The 20,305-nt window shown below is 46.1% G+C and overlaps 1 protein-coding gene across 2 annotated transcripts in view; it reads right to left on the minus strand.

The window, feature by feature from the left end:
* Window positions 1-11,195, minus strand: part of BDNF (brain derived neurotrophic factor) — a 39,691-nt gene extending 28,496 nt beyond the window's left edge. The window contains exon 1 of one of the 2 annotated variants that reach the window (XM_062614222.1): window positions 10,549-11,195. In XM_062614222.1, the coding sequence (XP_062470206.1) occupies window positions 10,549-10,551 (3 nt within the window). In that variant the 5' untranslated portion in view covers window positions 10,552-11,195. Of the gene's footprint in view, window positions 1-9,668; window positions 10,108-10,548 lie in introns of those variants that run through there. The other variant, XM_062614224.1, reaches the window with a different exon arrangement.
* Between the last annotated feature and the right edge of the window lie 9,110 nt (window positions 11,196-20,305).

The following is a 20,305-nucleotide window of genomic DNA, read 5'->3' on the forward strand; positions in this document are numbered from 1 at the left end:
CAGCTTGCCCCATCAAGGTTTCAAATACAGCCAGGCAGGACCTACTGACAGACAGCTGAGGGACTGCTAAAATGGCTTTCCAGGAAAATGGACCTTAACATCTGGGCAAGATGCATCACCATTTCTTTTCCGTCTGAGCTGCTCCTCCCATCAAATTTGTTTGTATTGGTATAATAGACAGGGTTTGGGGAGTATCCTCAGGTACCTAAAGCATCTCTTCTGCACATGCTTGAACCATACAATCCTATAGTTTCCCTTCCGTATCAATCACTTGCCAATCTATGTTGCCAGAAAAGAAGAGAGGTTCAGGCAGGAGGTGAGGAAAAAATTCTTTACAGTGAGGGTGGCAAAACACTGGCACAGGTTGCCCAGAGAGGTGGTAGATGCACCATCCCTGGAGACATTCAAGACCAGGCTGGATGTGGTTCTGAGTAATTTGATCTAGTTGAAGATGTCCCTGCTCATTGCTGGGGTGTTGGACTAGATGAGCTTTGAAGGTCCTTTCCAACCCAAACTATTCTATGATTCTATGATCATCATTTTGTCTCTGCCTTGCCAAGTGCTTATGATTATGGATAAGGAAAAACTTACTCAGCTGCAGCCCAAATGTCTCCTTTACAAGAGTAAAACTGTGCTGCCACTGAAGGATTGGTACTTGGGGGCTCAGGGATGGCTCATGACCATGTCCTGATCCCATCACAGCAGTGATGCTGCCCTAAAGCCTCTGAGTGCCTGTGTCTAAGAGGCTGTGCTGTCTTTTTCTCAGAAGAGTCAAAGGTGGGGTTGGACAAAGCTTGAGAAGAGGTTGATTAAACTAACAGCAATGCCAAGTTTCAAGCGGAGCACCTGAACACACCATGCATCTGCCAGAGACTCCTCCATGGGGCTCCTTCCCTCACGTCACACAACCAATTTCCTCTTCCAGGGGCTCTCCATGTCCTTCCCACCCTTTCCCCATAGTTACCTGTATCATGGGCTCTTTCCTCCAAGCCACCTTCTTGCACAGTTCCCCATCCCTCCAATCTCCTTTTCTCTGGCTGTAGGAACAGTGCGTGGCTCATTACTGGCTACAGGTTTGCAGCGAGGGTGAGCAGCAGGCTATTGCTATGGGAGGTATTAATGTTCATGAACAATTAGCTCTGTGAGCTTCAAGGAGATAGCTGATCCTATGTGCAGGGTCTCAGGGGTTACCTCAGCCTGCAAGCCATGTTGGGAACCCAAACTGGGCGAGAGTAAAAGGCAAACTGATCCGAATGAGACTTGGCTCCATGGTTACACCATCCCCAGTATGTCCTAGAAGAGCATGTGCTGAAGTCTGCCTGACTGTCCATTGCTGAGAGGGAACTGGCATAACTCACATCATCATCATCATCATGTTTACAGCCTTGGCAGAGGTGAGCTAGGAAGTTCTGCTGCTAAAAAGAGCCTCAGGCAGCTGTCACACACAGGCAGCAGCTGGTGAAATGGCCTCTAGCGGTCAAGAAAGCGAGCCAGTATGTTGCCTTGGTCTTGCCCTATTGCTCTTGGACGGGCTGACTTGCCAGGGGATGGTACAGAACCAAAAGAAAACCACTTGGAAAGGTCCATCATCTTTGGCTTTCCTCCTGGCCTGAAGTGTATGCCTCACATCATTCTGAATTTCCTCCCCATTTGTATGGAAAATCCTTATGGATAAATGAATATGAAATTCTGGCTGTTGCAAATTAACTTTCTAGCTTTGCCTTAAAAAGGGCGCAGCCTTCTTGTAGATATTTTGGTTTCCTTAAAATTTGGGAGCCAGCCGAATTTTCTTTAGGGAATGCTGTGGGAAATCTTTGATGGGAAAGTAGATGATAAAAATAACTATTTGGTGCCAGAGGCAGTAGACTGAGGATTAAAAGCCCCTCTGAAGTCAGAGACATTCAGGTATTTGAAAGAGCTCAAAAAAAAAAAAAAAGGCACGAAAAGCAGTGGGTATCCTGGGCTATGACCATGGTTGGGCAGCTGATGACTGAGTCTAGGTGAAGGATTTGGGAAGAGGAAAACAACAGGTGGCGGGCAGAAAAGGCATGAGAATCAGATCTGCCTGGGGAATAGGTGGTGGATAGAGTGACCGACTGCTGATGTGGGAGCAAATGCCGTGGAGAAAGAGAAGAATCAGGTGAATCTATGATTAAACTCTCCTTCCTAAAAAAACCTAAGACCCTTAGACTTAAAAGTACTTGTTCCCTTCAAAGAGTATGAGAGGAAAATGTAACAGATACTAGTCGTGTCACTTAGAAAGGTGTTCAAATACCACGATGAATGACGAGTATGGTATAAAGACTTAGAATAACTTACTTAGTAAACCAAATTTGTGACATGAAAAGAGATTCACGTGAGAAATATTGTAAGATTCACTTCTTGTGTAGATGCCTTTCTAGAATCGATAGATACATTATTCCTTTTTCTTGTCCGATACAATGAATTTTCAGCAATGGAATAAAGGGTGTCACGCTTCAGGCTGCAGCAAGCGACACGTACACAAACAAAAGAAACTTGAGATGTATCATCATCCACTGGCAAATTCCAAATCCAGAACTTAGCCTCACTTAAAAAACTGCTAGGGCTTTCTGTTTTCCTGTCTGATACTATTTTATCAGATACCTGTTTACAATAATCATCCAGATAGCTTGTCAGATGCTTTTATGAACTTTTGGCAGATGTGAATGAACATGTATTTAACAGAGCCAGCTCTCCACCTAGGCAGCTCCAGTCTCTTGACCCTTGCTCATGAAACCCACTGCATCCCATTTGCAGTAGAGTTGGTCAGGTTTCAAAAGGTATTTGCTGTCAGAATCAGCTGCCCCCCTTTTTTTCTTCCTTCTACTTTTGGTAACCACCTGTTGCCCTGAAACCCATTGACTTTTCATGATGCATTTTGTTTTGAATCTGAGTATTTTATCAAAAGTCATTGTCAGACTTTTGATAGCAGCTTTAGAGGAAAATACTGAAAGATTGCTTAAACACTGTGTAAAACAATACAGAGCTGAGTTTGTGTTGAAAATGTTGGGGGAAGGGAAGGAAGATCATTCTGAAATGTCAAATAGTTTCAAAACTCTGTCTACTTTGTCAGTGTGTGGCCTTTTCTGTTTCCTCTGGGAAAATCTGAATGGGAGCTAAGAGACAGATACAGAACGACCAGCTGGCCACCATGCAACCTTCTTCTGTTGCTCCTGTTGTAAGGAGTGAAAGATGTAAAAGAATAAAGAAACCTGAATGCAGGATCAGGGCTGAAGTCAATACTTTGATATTTCCATAGCTGTACAGGTTTACTGTCTCTAATATTAAAGTAGCATGTTGCAAGAGTGAATACGTTAACCTCTACTGTTATGTCTTATCTTAGGCACAAGCAGTCCCCATCTAGACAGCCTCCATCATTCGCAAGAGTTTCTTAGAAAAAAGAAAAAAAAGACGCTTGAAGTTATTATATTATTATTATCATCATAATATTTTAATTTATGGTAATTTTTACCTGATTCAGTGCTCAGAGAGGAGTTTGATAACTTCTCTGTATTGTTGATGAACAAATAGAGGAAAAAGAATGGGAAAGACCTGCCACAAACCACCAAAGATGCATAGGAACTAAGCTTCATGAATGAAGCAGCCAAGGAACCAGATTCATTGGTCTTCCCTCCAGTCTGTCCTTAGAGAGGACGTATGACCACATGTACAAAGCAAACCCGCTGGACACTACCCTTGTTCTTGTGCTCTTGGTAAGCAGATGAGAGAAGGGTTAATCCCAAAGTCTTCCCACTGCCAGGATCCCTTCCTCCTCAGCATGCCTCAACTTTTTGTTTTAAACTGCTTCAGCTTGTATTTTATCATTTGTTATAATAATGGAGTCTAGCAAGAAGCTTGTGGCCCCATAAACTTTACACATAATTTTAACTATGTCAGCTTTAAAAAGTCAGTATCTGCCTCATCAAAGGGCAATCATATCCAATGTGGGTGTTTGTGCCAATTGTGTTTTGAACTGCAGCAATAATCCAACCAAACCATGCAAAAGAGCTTTTCTACACCCACATTTCTTAATTATCATCATGAGACTGAGGTAGTTGAGACCAGATCTATAATGCTTTCTGGATGTCAAAATGCCCACACACCTTCTGTAATACTTGTGCTACCATCCCCCTTTTATATTGCTTTTGGCTGGTCCGTCTAATTACCTATCACTGTAACTGTTTGCTGCATGATTCCCAAGTCCCACAAAGGCTTGTCAGGAGGAAGGGGCTCTGTTTAAGAAAATAGGAAACAGCTTGTTCGATGAGACCTTCTTAGCTGCACCTATAAACATTTTAGTGGGTGATAAAACCCCTTTGGTCCCCCTTCAGAAATGAACCATTATTTTTTTTTAGCTATCAGGTGAGACCTAGAGCTTTAAAAGCCTTTGCATACATTGCACCTGTAAACAATGTGTTTTCTTGGGAACTTTGGGCTCTACTGTCGTTTGGAGAATAAATGAGTTCATCATTTTTGCATGTGCTACAGTCAATAAGGATCTGGAATAGGAAAGTAGTGAAAATGTTATGACTTAATGAACATGTTGCGTAATCATTCTTGCCAAATGTCAAAATAAATTGGAGGTCAGAGCGTACAGTTTACACTTGTTAAACTGGGGGCTTGTGTGCTATTTTGGGAAGATAAAAAAAAAACAAAAATGGATAGACCAGACCACGGAAAGGCAGGGGGAAGAGAAAGCACACACTTGGCCACTGATGGCAAGACCTTGGTCCATTACAGTCCCACCACTAATGTTCCCCATGGGAGTACAACAACTTAGGACCATGGGGAAACCATTTCTCAACAGCAGAATTGGCTCTATGGCGAATGCCCCAGCCTCAAATCTCTCCACCAGCCAAGGAGGAGCAGGGGCCAATCTCCCACAGCCCTGTTAATGCCACAGACCAGACCTCTAATCCCTAACCCCTGCCTCCCTGGGAAGCGAGGAGCTGCACTGCAGGTGAAAACCAGTCACATCCATTAGGGACTTCAAAAGGCACTTTTCATCAGGATATTCTGAGTTCGTATTCTGCCATGAAGTTCAAATGACAACGGGAATAAAGTGACTGGAGCCAGATTTCACTTTTGCTGGAGGCTGTTGTGAAATTCCTGTTCACTTCTACAGTGAATCTCATTGAATCCAGTTTTGGCATAGAGGTACTGAGAAAAGCAGGTTTTGCCTATTTTATGCAGAGTTTTCTGTTTGTCCAAGCAAGGAGTACCTTGAAAGCTCCAAGTTGGGAAATATCTACACAGTTGAAGGCCTGATTCCTTGAACACCAAAGCAGGTCATGGCTATTTTCCCTTTGAGATTGCCTCAGGAAAAGACCAATTAGGATTACATGATAAGCAAAATTACTCCCATACTTATGTGATTAGGAAAATAGGACTCTCAAACAGCACATTCAAAGAGAGATCAAAGCAATGTTGTTCTTTTGCGGTTAGATTTTGACTTATTTATGGTTTTCCCCATTGAGTACATGTTCTAGCAGCACTGAGAGGCCACAGGCACGTGCTTCTTACTCCACCTCTACTTCTAGTAATGGGAGTGCCGCAAAGGTGCCGATATTTCTTGCTGCTTGCATGAAATGTGTGGATACATGTACTTTCATCTATTTTGTTTCATGGTACAGGGAGGGGGGAAAAATCCTTTTCATACACCTACATCTATCACATAGCAACTAAGAATAGAAGCAATATTGAGACAGATGGAAATGTTAACGGTGACAGCTCACAAGCACGAATCACACATTTGTGAAATAATGAAAAGGGTGGGCAGTTGTTATATGAACCCCATGTCAGTTGGTATGTTTTCCTGGCTATAATTTTTGCAAGAGTGCATCTCAGAGATATTTTTGGTTAATGGGAGAAGACGGTGCCTTGCCCTGCCCTGCACCTTGCTGGCATGTGGGTGTAGGGATTCACTGAGGCAGGCGAGCCATTTGCTTGCAAAACTGCACATCAGGCATCCTGGGTGCTGCAGGATGTCCTCTGACACTTCCCTGCCAGGGCATTTTAGTATTCCTAACCATGTGGTGGGAGAGACGCAGACAGGAGGTGTAAAACCATTTGGAAACCCAAACACAAGGGAAACACATGATACTCACACTGGTTTCAAACCCTTACTTCCAGGCATACAAGGATTAACTTTTTTTCTACGTATCATCTGCCTATGTTCTGTGGTGCCTCTTACCAGCTGGACTCACTGACCACGAACTAAAATGGGGATTATAAAGCCAGCCCAGTGTTTCTAACCCACGTTTCTCAGTTCTTTGTAGTTCTTCATGCCCAAAAAGCCATAATCCCCATTTCAAGGACTGCCTTGACAAGCCTGTTGTCACTAGCCCCAGTTTCTTAGCCCCAATCTAATGCTAGCTCAAAGGGGAGCAAGCTGTGAAAGTGCCTGTCCATATGGATTTTACCTTGTGCTACCTGTCTCTTTCCCAGGCCTGAGGAACCTACTGATTTTCAATGACTTTGAGAGGTACTGTTTCCTGCAGATGCTGTTTAATGAACTTGACGTGGCTATTTTTTGCTGGAGGAATGAACTAGATCTCCCGAAATCTTATGGATGCTCTCTTTGTTTGCGTGTTTGATTAAAAAAATTCGAACAGCTACATCTTTGAGCACTCTGTGGTGATTTACTGCAGTGATTCATAGTGAGACTTACAGCTCTGAGGAAAATCTGTCCCTCAGGATTCATCCACCTTTCCAGAATTTCTCATGGCAGAGCAATCGTACACCACCATATTTTGGAAGCAGCGTATGGTTACTAAATGGCAACCAGTCTTTCATTTTCTTGGAGCGTTTCTGAGAGCTCAACAGTATCAGTGTGATAAAGAAACAAAATAAAGGGCCTGCCTCACAAAGGGAAATGTGTGCATCCAGCCACCTCAGAATAATGAAATACTAGACATAATCCTCCAGCACACATGTCTGTGAATGGTGACCACCAAAAATAAATAGTGAGGACTATCAGACCATTTGAAATGGGAAGTTATTGAATGATGCTAAAAATCAAGTGATTATCCAAATGGAGAGATGCCAAGAATGATGAAGTTGGAGGGAGACCATGCCTACCTCAAACACCATATGAAAACAACATCTCATGCTGGACACAGACACCCAGCAGCCACTAGACCACTAAAGACAACACTCATGGTATCAGGTAAAATAAAAGGAAAACTATAAAATGGAGCAAGACAGACAGCAAAACTTTGCAAGACAAAAGGATAGTTGAAGGGGATGGGACATTTTACAGTATCATAACTATAAGCGATGAAAGGTGGTGATGAACCACCACCACGCTGGTGACAGCTCTTGGAGAAATAGTAGATACTAAAATCAATAAAGCTACTTGCAGATGAAGGTATGAGTCACCGTGAGCAAATGTGACCGAATAGGGCCCAGTGTCATTTGTTAGCAGCTTTCCATCCCATGCGACTGCAGAGAACTATTAGAATTCAACACAAACATAGCAACAGAAGCAGAAATACTGGAGTGAAGAGGGGGGTTAAGAGCTGGAAAAGAAATAATGGGTGTAAAATTAAAATATAGGAAGATATACAAGATTACCCATGGAGTGGAAAATTGATACGAATAGAAACTCCCTAGCAACCTCCTATATAACAGAACCATTTTTGGGGGGAAATGGATAGGTCTTAGTAGGGCTCATCACCAGTAGAGCACGGTAGGTGTATTCAAGTATTAATTCTACCACCTGACTTTTCCATAGAGTAAGAAAAAAAAAGATCAGGGGAAGTTTCACCACGAACTGAATGAAACCGAGACTGCAAACTAGGTGTGTGTGAGTTTTATCCAGCCTGCCCATGACGGGTGCTTCCAAGACCCAGCTCTTCTCGGGCTAGTTTCTCCTCACCTTGGAGCTCCCAAGAAGTGCCTCTCATCACATCCTGATAGGCATTCCCAGAAAATGGTCTACGAGGGGAAATGGAAAAATACATAGCGGGGATCCTCCCCGGCGCCGTCCCTGGGCTCCCACCCGCACATCTCCGCGAGAGGAGGGTGCCTGCTTTTCTTTAATGATAAAAAAACACCTTCCCCCCCTCCCCGCCGCGATAGGTACTAACGCAGAAGAGAAGCCAGGTGACGGAGTTGGTGGGATCTACCCCTGGTGCCGTCCTGCAGCACGTCCATTTTAGCTGTTTATCCAGGGGCTGCTATCGACTAGCCTCTCCCGGGGGATGGGGACGGGGAGGGGGACGTGCGGCATCCCCGGCCCCCTTCCCGCAGGATGGTGCCTCCCGGCTGGGAGGCGGTCGCCGTAGCAACCGCGGCGGGGACACTGACACCCACAGCGGAGGGGGGAGCCCGGCCCGGTGCGGTGCGCGGCGGGGATGCCGCGCCGTCCCCCGCGGTGCCAGCCCGCTGCCTGCCGCGGGGTTCCCTCCTCAGCGGAGCTACGTGCGAGCCGCGGCTGGAGGCTGGGGGGGGGGCACGTATCCTCCCTCCTTCCCTCTTTTCTTCCTTCCTTCCTCCTCACCCGCTCCCTCCCTCCTTCCTTCCCCGGCGGGCCACGGCGCCGCAGCGGGGCCGGCCGCGGGGCGCCGCCGGTTCTGCCGCAGGGAGCGCCCGTTCACCGCCGCGCCGTGGCGAGCTGGGCTGAGGGGAGCCGGACTCCCCGCTCCGTGTCCCCCTCCTCCGGCGGGGTGCTGCCGGTGTCCGGGAATCCCCATAGCGCGGAGGTGCAGGCTGGCCGGAGCAGAGCGGCGGAGGCAGCGTGGACTCCTCCTCCGCGGGAGCGCACCCCTCCGAGGCAGCATGGGCGGGGGGGGGGAGAGGGACACATCTCCGTGAGGAGCCGGAGAGCCCCAGAGCTTCTCTACCTGAGAGCACTGCCGCTACCGCCGCTGCTTCGCCAAACTGCTGACTTTCCAGAGCTTATTTTTAGCCCGGAGACTAAATATTATTAGCTACCTTTCTACGTAGGAAGAATCGGAAGGGGGGAGGGGGTAGAGGGAGGCACTAGAGAGAGGGAGATGAGCAGAAAGCTTATCCGAATGATCTCCAGGTGGGGGGGGGGGGGGGCTGCCTTTGGGTTTCAGGCTTGTCAAACACCACCACCACCCTCCCTTTAATTATAGCAAAGTAACTGCGGATATTGGATCATCAGCAGTACATTCACGGCTCTCCCTCCCAGCCGATGGTTGCGTACACAGAGGGGCCATCAGGACTCCCTCAAGCTGAGGACCAGCTCATTTCCATGTAGGTAAAGATCAGATGCGTCTTTTTATCTATGCAGGATCAGTTGTGCACGGTGCCAGCTAGGGCTCAGCTGCATCTCTTTAGCTATGCAAAATCAACTTGCATCCTTAGCTAGAGGGTTAAAAATAAATAAATAAAAAAATCCGTTGCATCTGCTTATCTAGGTAAAGCTCAGTTGCGTCTCTGCCCAAAGCATGCACACGCACATAGAGAAGAGATTCCCAGATTAAAATCAGGCACAACTTAACTCAACTCGTAGTACAATCTCACCAAGCTTCTCCTGCCTTTTCTCGCCTCTGCACACCGAGCAGCCAGCAAGGTAACAAAACTAAAGACTAATGGCAAAGAGCAGGCATCCATCCCCGCGCCGCGGAGGGGGAGAGGCAGGGGCCGGGGGGGGGGGGGGTCACCCCTCCGCTTACCTTGGTCACAGCTAACACCACGGGCAGTGGCTAGATCGCGGAGATAAACACTGGCATTTCCCAAAGTTGACACCGTCAAACCAAGCCCCGGAGCTTGCAAGACTCTGTGGGGTCTGGTTTTGGGTGTTTTATTTCCCCTCCTCTCTGTTTCCTATTCCAGCCCGCACCACCAGGAATCCAACTTCGCCCAGCTACAGCGGGGCGAGAGGGCGGCGGGCGGAGAGGGGAGGGGAAGGACCGGGAGCAGGGAGAGGGGGGTGGCGGAGGGGAAGGGGAAGACGGCGGGGAGAAGCCGGTATCAAGCGCCAGCAGCTCCCGGAGCCCGCAGGGGCGCGGAGCTGGGCGCGGAGCGATGCGGAGCAGGGCCGCCCCCGCCCGGTCCCCGCCGCCTCTGTCCAGGGTGCTGCCTCCGCCGCTTCGCGTCCCCCCGCGCCGTCACGTGCCGCGGCCGCGCCGCTCCGCACACCGCGCCCCCCCCCCCCATCTCCCCAACCGCTCCCTCCCGCGGAGGGCCGCGGAGCGCGTCCGTCCGCGTGTGTGTGTGCCCGTCCCCCCCACCCCGGCTGTCAGCCGCGGAAAGAGCCGGGGGGGAAGGAAGGGGGGGGGAAGCTCCCGGCGGCAGCTCCAAGTTTCTCAAGCGCGGCGTCTTCATCGCAGCCTTAAATCAAAGAGCTTTGCGATTAAAGTTACACCGTCTAAAGCACAATTCCCCCGGCCTCCGCGCCTGACATGCTGCTCTGGTGTAGTAAGTGCCAAGAAAGCCGAGCCCGTGATACCAGATACTGTCGTTAAGCAACAACTCAATCTTTTTCTTAATTTTGTTGTTGTTGTTGTTGTTTTCTCTCCAGTTATAAAAATAGGCTTTTTTATTGGTACTCACCATTGTTTCTTTGCTGTCCTGGAGACAGAAGTGTCTTAAAATCCAGTCTCTCCAACAGATGCTGGAAGGTAATGTGTCTTGTTTGAAGTCATCATGTGAGAACTTCTGCTTTGCTCAGTGGATCGCCCACCACTTGGTGTGACTTATGAATCTAATAACCCTTTGCAATATCCGCAAGCTTAAACTCTCCACCACCTTGGTGCCTACAGAAGACAGAAAGCAACTGGCAGGGAGTTTTAAAAACCTATAGATTTACGCAAATGCCTTAGCTCAGAGTCACGTTTCCCTTTGAGTTATTACGTGAGCTTAATGAATGAGAGGGGTTACCAGCTAACAACGGTATAAAACGTGATCCCAGCCGCCTCCCAGGAAACCAGAGCGGGACGGAAAGTTCCCGAGGAAAGTCCTTCCCGGCAGTGGAGCCAGCCCTGGCTCCCGCCACCCTCCGTCCGCCTCCTGGCCCGCACCGGCGGCCGGCCCCAGAGCTCTCCGCTGGGGACAGGTAAGTAAATGTTTGCCTTTTGGTTTTTTTTATTCATTTATTCATTTATTTTTAAATGTCACGTTCACTCCGGCTCACACCGGGAAGCGCTCCAGGGACTTGTTGCATCCTACCTCCTGCCACAAGAGGAGCGTGGCAGAGTTGCCAAGACGAGTTCCTTTCGGAAACCCCTGCCTTTCCCAGGCGCAAATTCCCAGCACCTCCTCCTTCCCTCGCTGTGCCCCCCGGGGCTACCCCACACCAAGTGGGAGGAGGGAAGCAGGGTGCATCCCGGGACCCGGCCTTCCCCTTCTCCCCTTCCTCGCCGCCCGTCCCCGGCCGTTCCTGCTACGGCTCCGTCCGTCCGTCAGTCCGCGGCGTAAAACCACCCACCCGGGCGCAACCGCTGTCCCTTTCCCCACGGGAGGAGGTCGGTCCCCGCTGTTATTCGTGCCACAAGTCGCACAAAGTCCTTGCCCCAGCATTTTTGTCTCCGAAACTCGAGTTGATTACTCGCTGAACAGCCCAGCGCTGAGCGTGTGCGGGGCGGGGTGGGATGCGGGGTGGGGGTTGGAATGCAGGGAGGGCTGCTTCGCCTTTGGTGTCGAACTGTAGGCAACTGAACCCGAACTCTCCAAAGTTTGTGAGAGCTGCCCCTCCTAACAGGAAAAAGCAAGCCCAAGCCTCAGCAGCTCATCGCCCGCTCACATTCTCTCCCGAGCGACTCTCGCAATCGCGTTTACGGGTCGTTTTCTTCCGAGCGCCCCTTCTCCCATGCCCACCCCCCGCGTCCCAGGTACCTCTGCCCGGGAGCCCAAGCAATCAGCCTCTTCCATGACAACCATCTATGTTGATCCATGCAATAACCAGCAGATGCTGCCCTAGGACTGGTACAGCTGGTACTTCCCTGCCTCGGGGGCAAGGTGTTAGAAGAAAAGTCAAGTGGTCTCCAGCAACGCTGCCCTGAAGAGAAAGAACTGCTGGATCCCTTCATCGGCGTCCCGCACTTGCTGTATGTCATGCAGCAGGCAGAGCCTTTCAGAGAGGCTGTTGCCGGTGTAAGGCTGCACCCAATAGATCACCCTATCAGTTGTCACCCGAGCTGCATCCTTAAGTATTGATCTTCAGTCAGGAAGCTGAAGTTTTCTTCCAGCAGTTGGAAGTACTCATCATTTGTGTTACTACTAGTTGGGAATACTGCTTTTTAAATAACATTAAAGAAAAAAAAAACAAAACAAAACAAAAAACCACCCAAAAACCAACTCCAAACCAAACTGTTTCAGCAAGTGGGCTTGCAGTGAATTCTGCCTTCCCCCAGCCTTCTAAGCAAACAGCTCCTGCCCCTCCTTCAGGGGAATAAAATAACTATGGTAATATTTACTTTGGGAAGCTAGTCACACAGTTCATATTTTGAACACACAAATATGTATTCAAGTCTTAAAAGTTTCTGAATCCATGGAGTTCTCAGTGGTTCTGGGTAGAGAGAACTTTATAAATATGAAATATCAGTAAAAAAAATATTTTTACATACTTATTTCATAGCTCAAAAAAGAGTCTTTCATTGAGAAAGCAGCTCCAGCTCTGCCACTTGTAAGGAAGTACCTACAGTACCTACAACACTGTTCCCCCTCAGCTTCTCATCTCATTAAGTTCTTAGATATTTCAATTTTCTGAGGAAGGTCTCAGTTGTCAGAGATGCCCAGAAGAATCCTTTGGTGGGTCACAGTATTATACTGATGTAGTAATGTTAAACTTTTAAAGCTTCCCAGGAGATCCACAGCAGGAACTGGCTCATTTCCGTCCTGCCCAGCTGCATTTTCCAGAGCAAATCAATAGGGTTTGCTAAGACTACTAAGGCAGGGTCATGCTGACAGTACCACAAGCAAAGAAAGAGCTGACTATAAGAGCTCCTGGTCAAGACTTCTGCTTAAGACAACACAATAGAAATCCACCCACTTGGGGATAGGTGACAGATTATAACCTCCCTTGCTCCTTAGGCCAAATTAAGCATGTATTTGCTTTATGTCACTTCAATCACATCAGTCTGAAGTAACAAATGCAAAACCATCAGAGTAATCAAGAGAATGGTACCAAAGTGTAGGGAAGGAAAAAAAGTCATTGGTAGGGTAATATGGGATGCTATGGAGTATGAGAATTATCTGGCAGAAGAGGATGAGGTACTATAAAACAATCACAGTCCTTTCCTTATTGTGTCATTCACTGGTGAGAGAACAGCCCAAGTTGTTCTAATGGACCAGAGCTGAAGATGGGACATCAGTCAATGCACAGAAGTGCTGGAGGAGAGTCACTGACAGACAGCTGGGAGATATTCCTGCAAGAAAGGTACCGGAGAGGGAATGGAGTAGAATTAAGCCCAGATGCCTGTTGAGTTTTCAGCCACTTCCTTTCTCTACATCTTGTTTCCGACTATGGTTTTTACCTTTAGAAGGGCTGATCCCTAGGCTATGGGAGATTCAGCCATGAAAAATCACTTGATGTGAGTAGGTGTAGGGGATTATTATTCCTTATTACCATAGAGGGGCACAATAGATTCAAAATTACTCATTGGACAAGTCATACACATCAGTACAAGTCAGGACCAGTGAGTAGAGTTTGGTCCACCACTTAAAACTAATAGTCAGGTGATCCATTTAAGGGGTGTTGAAACAGGATAGCTGTTAGCTTTTGCCAGAATGACAGGGCCCAGAATTTGCTATATCCAGGTAGTTCATACATATAAGGCAATGTACATCTCTTGTTCCAAGTCTGTTTATCTTGGATTTACATTGTTACCAGATGAAGTATACAGCTGTAGGATTTGACTTCAGTGGGACTACTCATATGTAAATAGTGACATAACTGTTTATCAGATGAGGCCTAATTAAGTGGGAATCAGTCATACATTTTCCCTTCTCTCAGACAAAAGAATGCAAAGAATACTGCAGGAGCACTGCTAGAAAGCCACAGCACCTTGAACCATCCTGCCAAACATCCAAAAATCCTCAGCGAGCTGCAAACATTCATTCCCTGTCTTAAAACATTTTTGAAAACAATGAGCTATTCTTGGTTGGCTTTTTCACATACTTGAAAGGCTACCAAAATGTGTGGACAACTGCTAAGTGCACGCTAAAAGACACCTTACACCCATTGTGCACAGACTGCTCCTTCAGAGATCCCTGAAAAACCACCTGGAACACCAGCGTTAGCAATCTGAGCAGAATCAGATGCTAACAGCAGCTGTCAACTTTCTGTATTATTACATCATTGCTGTGTGAAACAGGGCTGCCAGACATCAAATGGCGTGTTTGAAAGAAAGGTCCCCCAGGGGTCACTGTGTGCTGGTTTGGCTGGTAACCTTCTGCTCCTTCAACAGGCAGGTTTGGCACCTGCCCTGCTACTCCCTGGAGGGTAAATACCATCCTCCCAGTACGTGTTTAGAGCAGCCTCCCATCAAGTGTTGATTTTCTGTGGCTAATCTCCTCCTCCTAGAGAGATTATCCCACTCCCAGATCTCCATCTTTTCCTGCTGCAAGCCTTAGCAGACTTTCACTCTGCCTTCTCCCTCCCTGGAAGAGTTTTTCTTTCTTTCTGAGCCTACTCGTCTTCAAACTGCTCCCAACTGCGTATATTCGATGCTGGTAACATGCAGATGAACATCGTAGTCATGATCCCACTCAGATACTAAACAAGCCTCCCACCAATGCCTAGTCCTCATTTAAAGCACTAGAACATTTCAGCTTGCTTTCAGTCTCCTGAAAGCACCAGGAAATCCTCTGGAGTAGGCAGGCGGCAGCAAATGTGTTTGCTGTGTTTTCACCTCAGAGAATGACTCGGCATGGACTCGCCTCTGAGTGCATGGTTGGAGGGCAGAGAGGGTGAGACCCCTAAGGTGTGGTGGTGGATCCATAGCCAGCACAGAGCCTTGGCTCCTGCTCACCTCCATTCAGCACTCGAGGAGAGGGGCTTTCAGCATCAGCATCAGTGGGAGGCATTTTGCATTTTGGCTTCTGTTAAAATCACAAGTTGTGCCAAGGTCATGTTCATGCTTGGTTAAACCAGAAGAGAGACCCAAAGGAGAACTGAAGCTTGGTATGCCCAAGGAAACCCAGACCTGGTATAAGTCAAGATAACATCAGGGTTTCCACCATCCAAGGTGTTTTGAGCAAACACCTTGAGATGCGTGCCTGGGGCAGTGTTCCTGCACTGCAGGGGCAACAGTGCAGGCTACAGCGGGAAGAAGCATGGCAAAGTTAGGAATGGGGCTGCCAGCACTGTGTCAGCCTGTTTACTCATGCTGGAAAATCCTTTGCTCTGCATTCTCGACTGGTTCTAGGTCCTCCTGCATCGCTCCTGCAGCACACTGGGGCTGTACCCAGGGTTTAAGAACGGATGTTTGGTTTTGCATTAAGTATTTATTTGCCATCAACTGTTGTAAAAGTTTTGCTCAAGCTATTTTTGTTGTTTATGGAAAAGGCGCTGTTTCAGGAAAACTTCTAGAAATAAGGTTTCGTTTTTCTCAAACTACCACTGATGCAAATGTAGTTCAGACTGTATCTTATCTGCTTATGTGGCACTCATTCAGGTTAGCTGCAAAAGACAAGAGAGGAGATAAATGTAATGGAAACTATTGGCCCACTTAAGTTCTCCTGGATGACCTAAGCAAAATGAGCCAGTGAGTATCCCTTACTAGAAGAAAACCAGAGATAGGGAGAGAAATCAGAACCTGCAGAAAAAAAGAAGCATGACAGCCGTAATCTGTTACTATTGCAACCTGATTACAGGATTCATTGACATGATGGGGGACCCAGTCTTTTGGCAGTAAAGACAATGTGTTGCTTCACATAACCACAGGGAAAGTATTTCTGGGAATAGCAACCTTTAAAACTGATTTTTTTTTTAAATTTCCTTTAAGAAGAGCAAACCGACAACAAGACCGTGAACAAAATAAGCTACTCCACCACTTCATCACACTTTTGAATGCAGTTCTGTACAGCCCTGAGTTAGTAAAGAACTCCGGTACTTCCAGTACAGAAATACTCTTATGGAACTAAAGGGGATTAGCCTTAATTGTACTTATGAGCAGAAAGTAAACACCTACTTTAGTTCCTTTCTAAGTTAATGTTTATAAGGAAACTATCTCCCAAACTGTATTAATCTACTTCTCGACAGTCAAATACCCTATCAGTTTCCAAGGGAGTTCTCAGTAACAGCTGAGAACCTCATTGAGCATGATGGAAACGTGTTATTGTTAAGAACAAAATATCTGTTGGAGAAATTATACACTGAGTTAGCAGAGAGCAAGAGGAACTGGGTGCATATCATGTCAGGATTATTAAGGGATGCTGGCGAGCTCTGAGTAAGAGCGACACTTGACTTTGTCTCAGCATTTATATGAGGAACTCTTCCAAATATAACTGTGTTCTCTGTAAGTCCCCAGTGTAAAAAAGGAAGGAGGTAAGTTGACAACAGAAGAAGAGGGGAACAGGGAAATAGTAATGTAGGATACAAATGCTAAAGGAAAGTAGAAATACAGAGAAACTGTTATGAGGCCACCACTGAACTGCGAGCATTTAGTAAATAATAACCTCCATCCAGGCTCTTGCACCAAGTCAAATGAAAAAAAAGCGCTGCTGTGTTTGCAACTGTCCAGTATATTTTTATCCTGTCATTTTCCAACTAAAATGACAAACAAATTCTCCCCTGAGACAGTATTCACAGCAGCCAGGAAATAGTGCTAATGTTGACCTAAATAAATAAAGCTTCTCCTGCATAAGAATTCCTGCAAGGATCCTTTAACACAAGGTACTCTGAAAACATTTACTGCAAAATGCATATGAAGCCCAGAGGGACAAACACCCTGCTAGACACTGTGGTCTCACTATCCCAATTTGGCAAGTGAGGCTGAGAGCTTTATAAATATACTGCTGAAGAAAATAGTAGTACAGGGTAAGACTTCTGATGCCAAATCAGAAGGTCCTGGATCCTACTAGACAACTTTCAGTTCCAGCACAGGTGAATTCTCATAGGGAAAAACCTTATTTTGTGGAGTTGTATGCAAGTGTTTGAGCTAAGGGGTATTGGGACACATACAGCTTTACCTACATTGTTTGATGATGATTTGCATGATGTTTTCTGCCTCAGGTGGTGCTATTACTCCTGCTTAACTTTTTGATGGGGTTATTCATTGCTGTTAATGAGAGCAGTTACCCACTTAAAACAGATCTCTTTAGGTGCATTGTTTATTGAGGTCAGTTAGGTCTGTTGTTCTTAGCCAATCTGAAGCAGTAGAGCTGAGATCCCTTTCCAAAACCAAGGCACACATAGATAGGGGCATGTCTAAAGGAAGATTTTATGGAGTCTTATTTATGATTTTATTGTAAATGCACCAAACTCAGCAATGTAAGAGGTTGTTGGTAAAAATATTATTGCTACTCCTACTTTCCATTTGTATGATAGATTTGAAGCTGGTTTAGTTCCATTTGCAGCCCACATACAGCTGCAGCATCCTTCCATTTGCTCTACCTGATAGCTTCTCACAAAGGTAAGCTGTTAGTGAAAACTTCACTGGCCATGCCTTCTGTTCCATGGTCAAAGATGACAAAATTGCCTTTTGTTTTTCCAGGATTTGGGGCTAATATGGCAAAAAAGGGCCATTATTTTCATTTAGTGCTCCCTCTAATGCTGCCTGCTTACCTTAAAGATGTTCTGCATGAGCTCTATGAGTCAGTACCTTTCTTGCATGTAATGTGCATAGGAAGCCTTTACATGCACAGGAGTACTGTGTCCACCTCTGGGACACCCAGCATAAGGAGGATGGGGACCTGTTGGAGTGAGACCAGAGGAGGCCACTGAGATGCTCTGAGGGCTAGAGCAGCTCTGCTCTGGAGCCAGGCTGAGAGAGCTGGGCTTGTTCAGCCTGGAGAAGAGAAGGCTCCTGGGAGACCTTAGAGCAGCTTCCAGTGCCTGAAGGGGCTACAAGAAACCTGGAGAGGGGCTTTAGACAAGGGCCTGTAGGGACAGGACAAGGGGGAATGGCTTTAACCTGACACAGGGGAGACTGAGATGAGATCTCAGGCAAAAATTCTTCCCTGTGAGGGTGGTGAGGCGCTGGCACAGGTTGCCCAGAGAAGCTGTGGCTGCCCCATCCCTGGCAGTGTTCAAGGCCAGTTGGACGGTGCTTGGAGCAGCCTGGTCTAGTGGAAGGTGTCCCTGCCCATGGCAGGGGGTTGGAACTCAATGGTCTTTAAGGTCCTTTCCAACACAAACCAGTCTGTGATTTTATGAATTAATACACTTCAGCCACATGAGTCCTTTCTGCCTTTTATCACCCCTGCTGGAGCTGAACTAAATATCATTTATGCATTTTCCCTTCCACTTTCTTTTTTGATGCGCTCTCCTATTCTAATTGCTCCTCTTAGGAGCTGAAGTAACTTTTGTTTGTGACCCAGAGAACTTTATTCAGCAAGTATATCAATAAGTGTTTCTAACACTGAACAGAACACAAACTGCGTGATTACTTTTAGTGTATCTTATTGAACAGAAAATATTTTAATAACCTGAAATATTCTTTAGTGAACAGTGCTGGATCTGCACAACTTATAGCATATTTAAATATTTTTACATTGGTACCCAAGATTGAATTGCAATATTTCTCTTTTGTATCTCTGAGCATTTTAATACACCTCTGGGAACACTTACCTTTTATGATGAAAACAATATTTTCTAACATAAAGTGGTGATTTCAGCTTAAGTGCAACCATATGTATCTTAAGGCAAGGGCTTTTGGTTCTAAATAACTGTTTAATGTTAAGGATCTTTGACGATGGAAATGTCACAAACTACCATATACCAGCTTTCCTGGAGAAACAAAGATAAAACGCAGAACAGTACAGCTTCTATAGTTAAAAATAAATACTTTGAAGCACAACTGCAAATTGAGATTTTTTTTTTCAATGTAAATTGTGTAACTACAGATATATGGGAAAACCACAAAACAAATCCGCTTGATTTAATGAGCCTGTCTCTCTTGGTATGGGTTAGATTATGTCCTATTTTAGTTTACCAGTCTGATTACTGGTGGGTAATAACACTGCTAAAACTAATTCCACAAAACTATGCAAATACCTTATCCCTGGCCCTGTGCAGCACATAGCCCTCATCAGTAGAAACATCACATTCAATTATTTTGTTTCAGGCCAAGATCTCAAATCTTTCAGAAACCTGAATTAATCTGTATGGCTTTGAGGGACATTTTTGTGTCCATTTTACAAGAAGGAAAACTGAGGCAGAGAGCACTTAAACTGCCAGTAAATGACTCCGATATTGCAGCTCAGTCCCTAAGCAGTTTGCCCACAATAATAATGCCAGTCAAGATTTTGCAGTCCTAACACTTTTTTTCTAAGAAGTGTATAATGATTCTTCTCTTGTGCCTGCTGGGTATATTATTCTGACACTGGGAATAGAGCCATGTAAAAAACATTTGTATCATAATATCAAGGATATGCACTCATTCATACAACCTAACTGCAAAACACTGGTGAGGAACAATTATTAATTTGGGGATAAAATGGCTTTAGTTCTTCAACTTGTATGTAAATCAGAAGAGAAAGCAGAGGACTTGAGCAAACAGTGAGAGAACAGCAATTAGATTTCCCAGCTCTTAAGCCTTCTTGGACTTGCCCCACCTACCCTGAATGTTAATATTCACCTCTGGGTCATGATGTGCTCATAAGGCATTTACCCTATAGTCTGCACCCTGAGGTAGTGAGCTGGGAAGAAGTTTTATGGAAAAGTTTTGAAATCATAGAATAGAATCATAGAATCATTTAGGTTGGAAAAGATCTTTAAGATCATCAAGTCCATCCACTAATGTAACACTGTGAAGTCCACCACTAAACCATGTCTCTGAGCACCACATCTACACATCTTTTAAATACCTCCAGTGATGGTGACTCTACCACTTCCCTGGGCAGCATGTTCCTATGCCTGACAACCCTTTCAGTGTAGAATTTTTTCCTAATATTCAATCTAAATCTCCTCTGGCACAACTTGATGTTGTTTCCTTTTGTCCTAATACTTGTTACTTGGGAGAAGAGACCAGCCACCTCCTGGCTCCATCCTCCTTCAGGTATCTGTAGAGAGCGACAAGGTCCTCCCGATCCTTCTCTTCTCCAGACTAAAGCCCTCCAGGTCCTTCAGCTGTTCCTCATCACACTTGTGCTCCAGGCCCTGCACCAGCTTTGCTGCCCTTCTCTGGACTCACTCCAGCACCTCAAT

This window comes from Pezoporus occidentalis, unplaced genomic scaffold, assembly GCF_034315485.1.
Source record: "Pezoporus occidentalis ecotype Australia unplaced genomic scaffold, CSIRO_AGI_Poc_V1 ctg173, whole genome shotgun sequence".
In the NCBI taxonomy this organism is placed as follows: domain Eukaryota; kingdom Metazoa; phylum Chordata; class Aves; order Psittaciformes; family Psittacidae; genus Pezoporus; species Pezoporus occidentalis.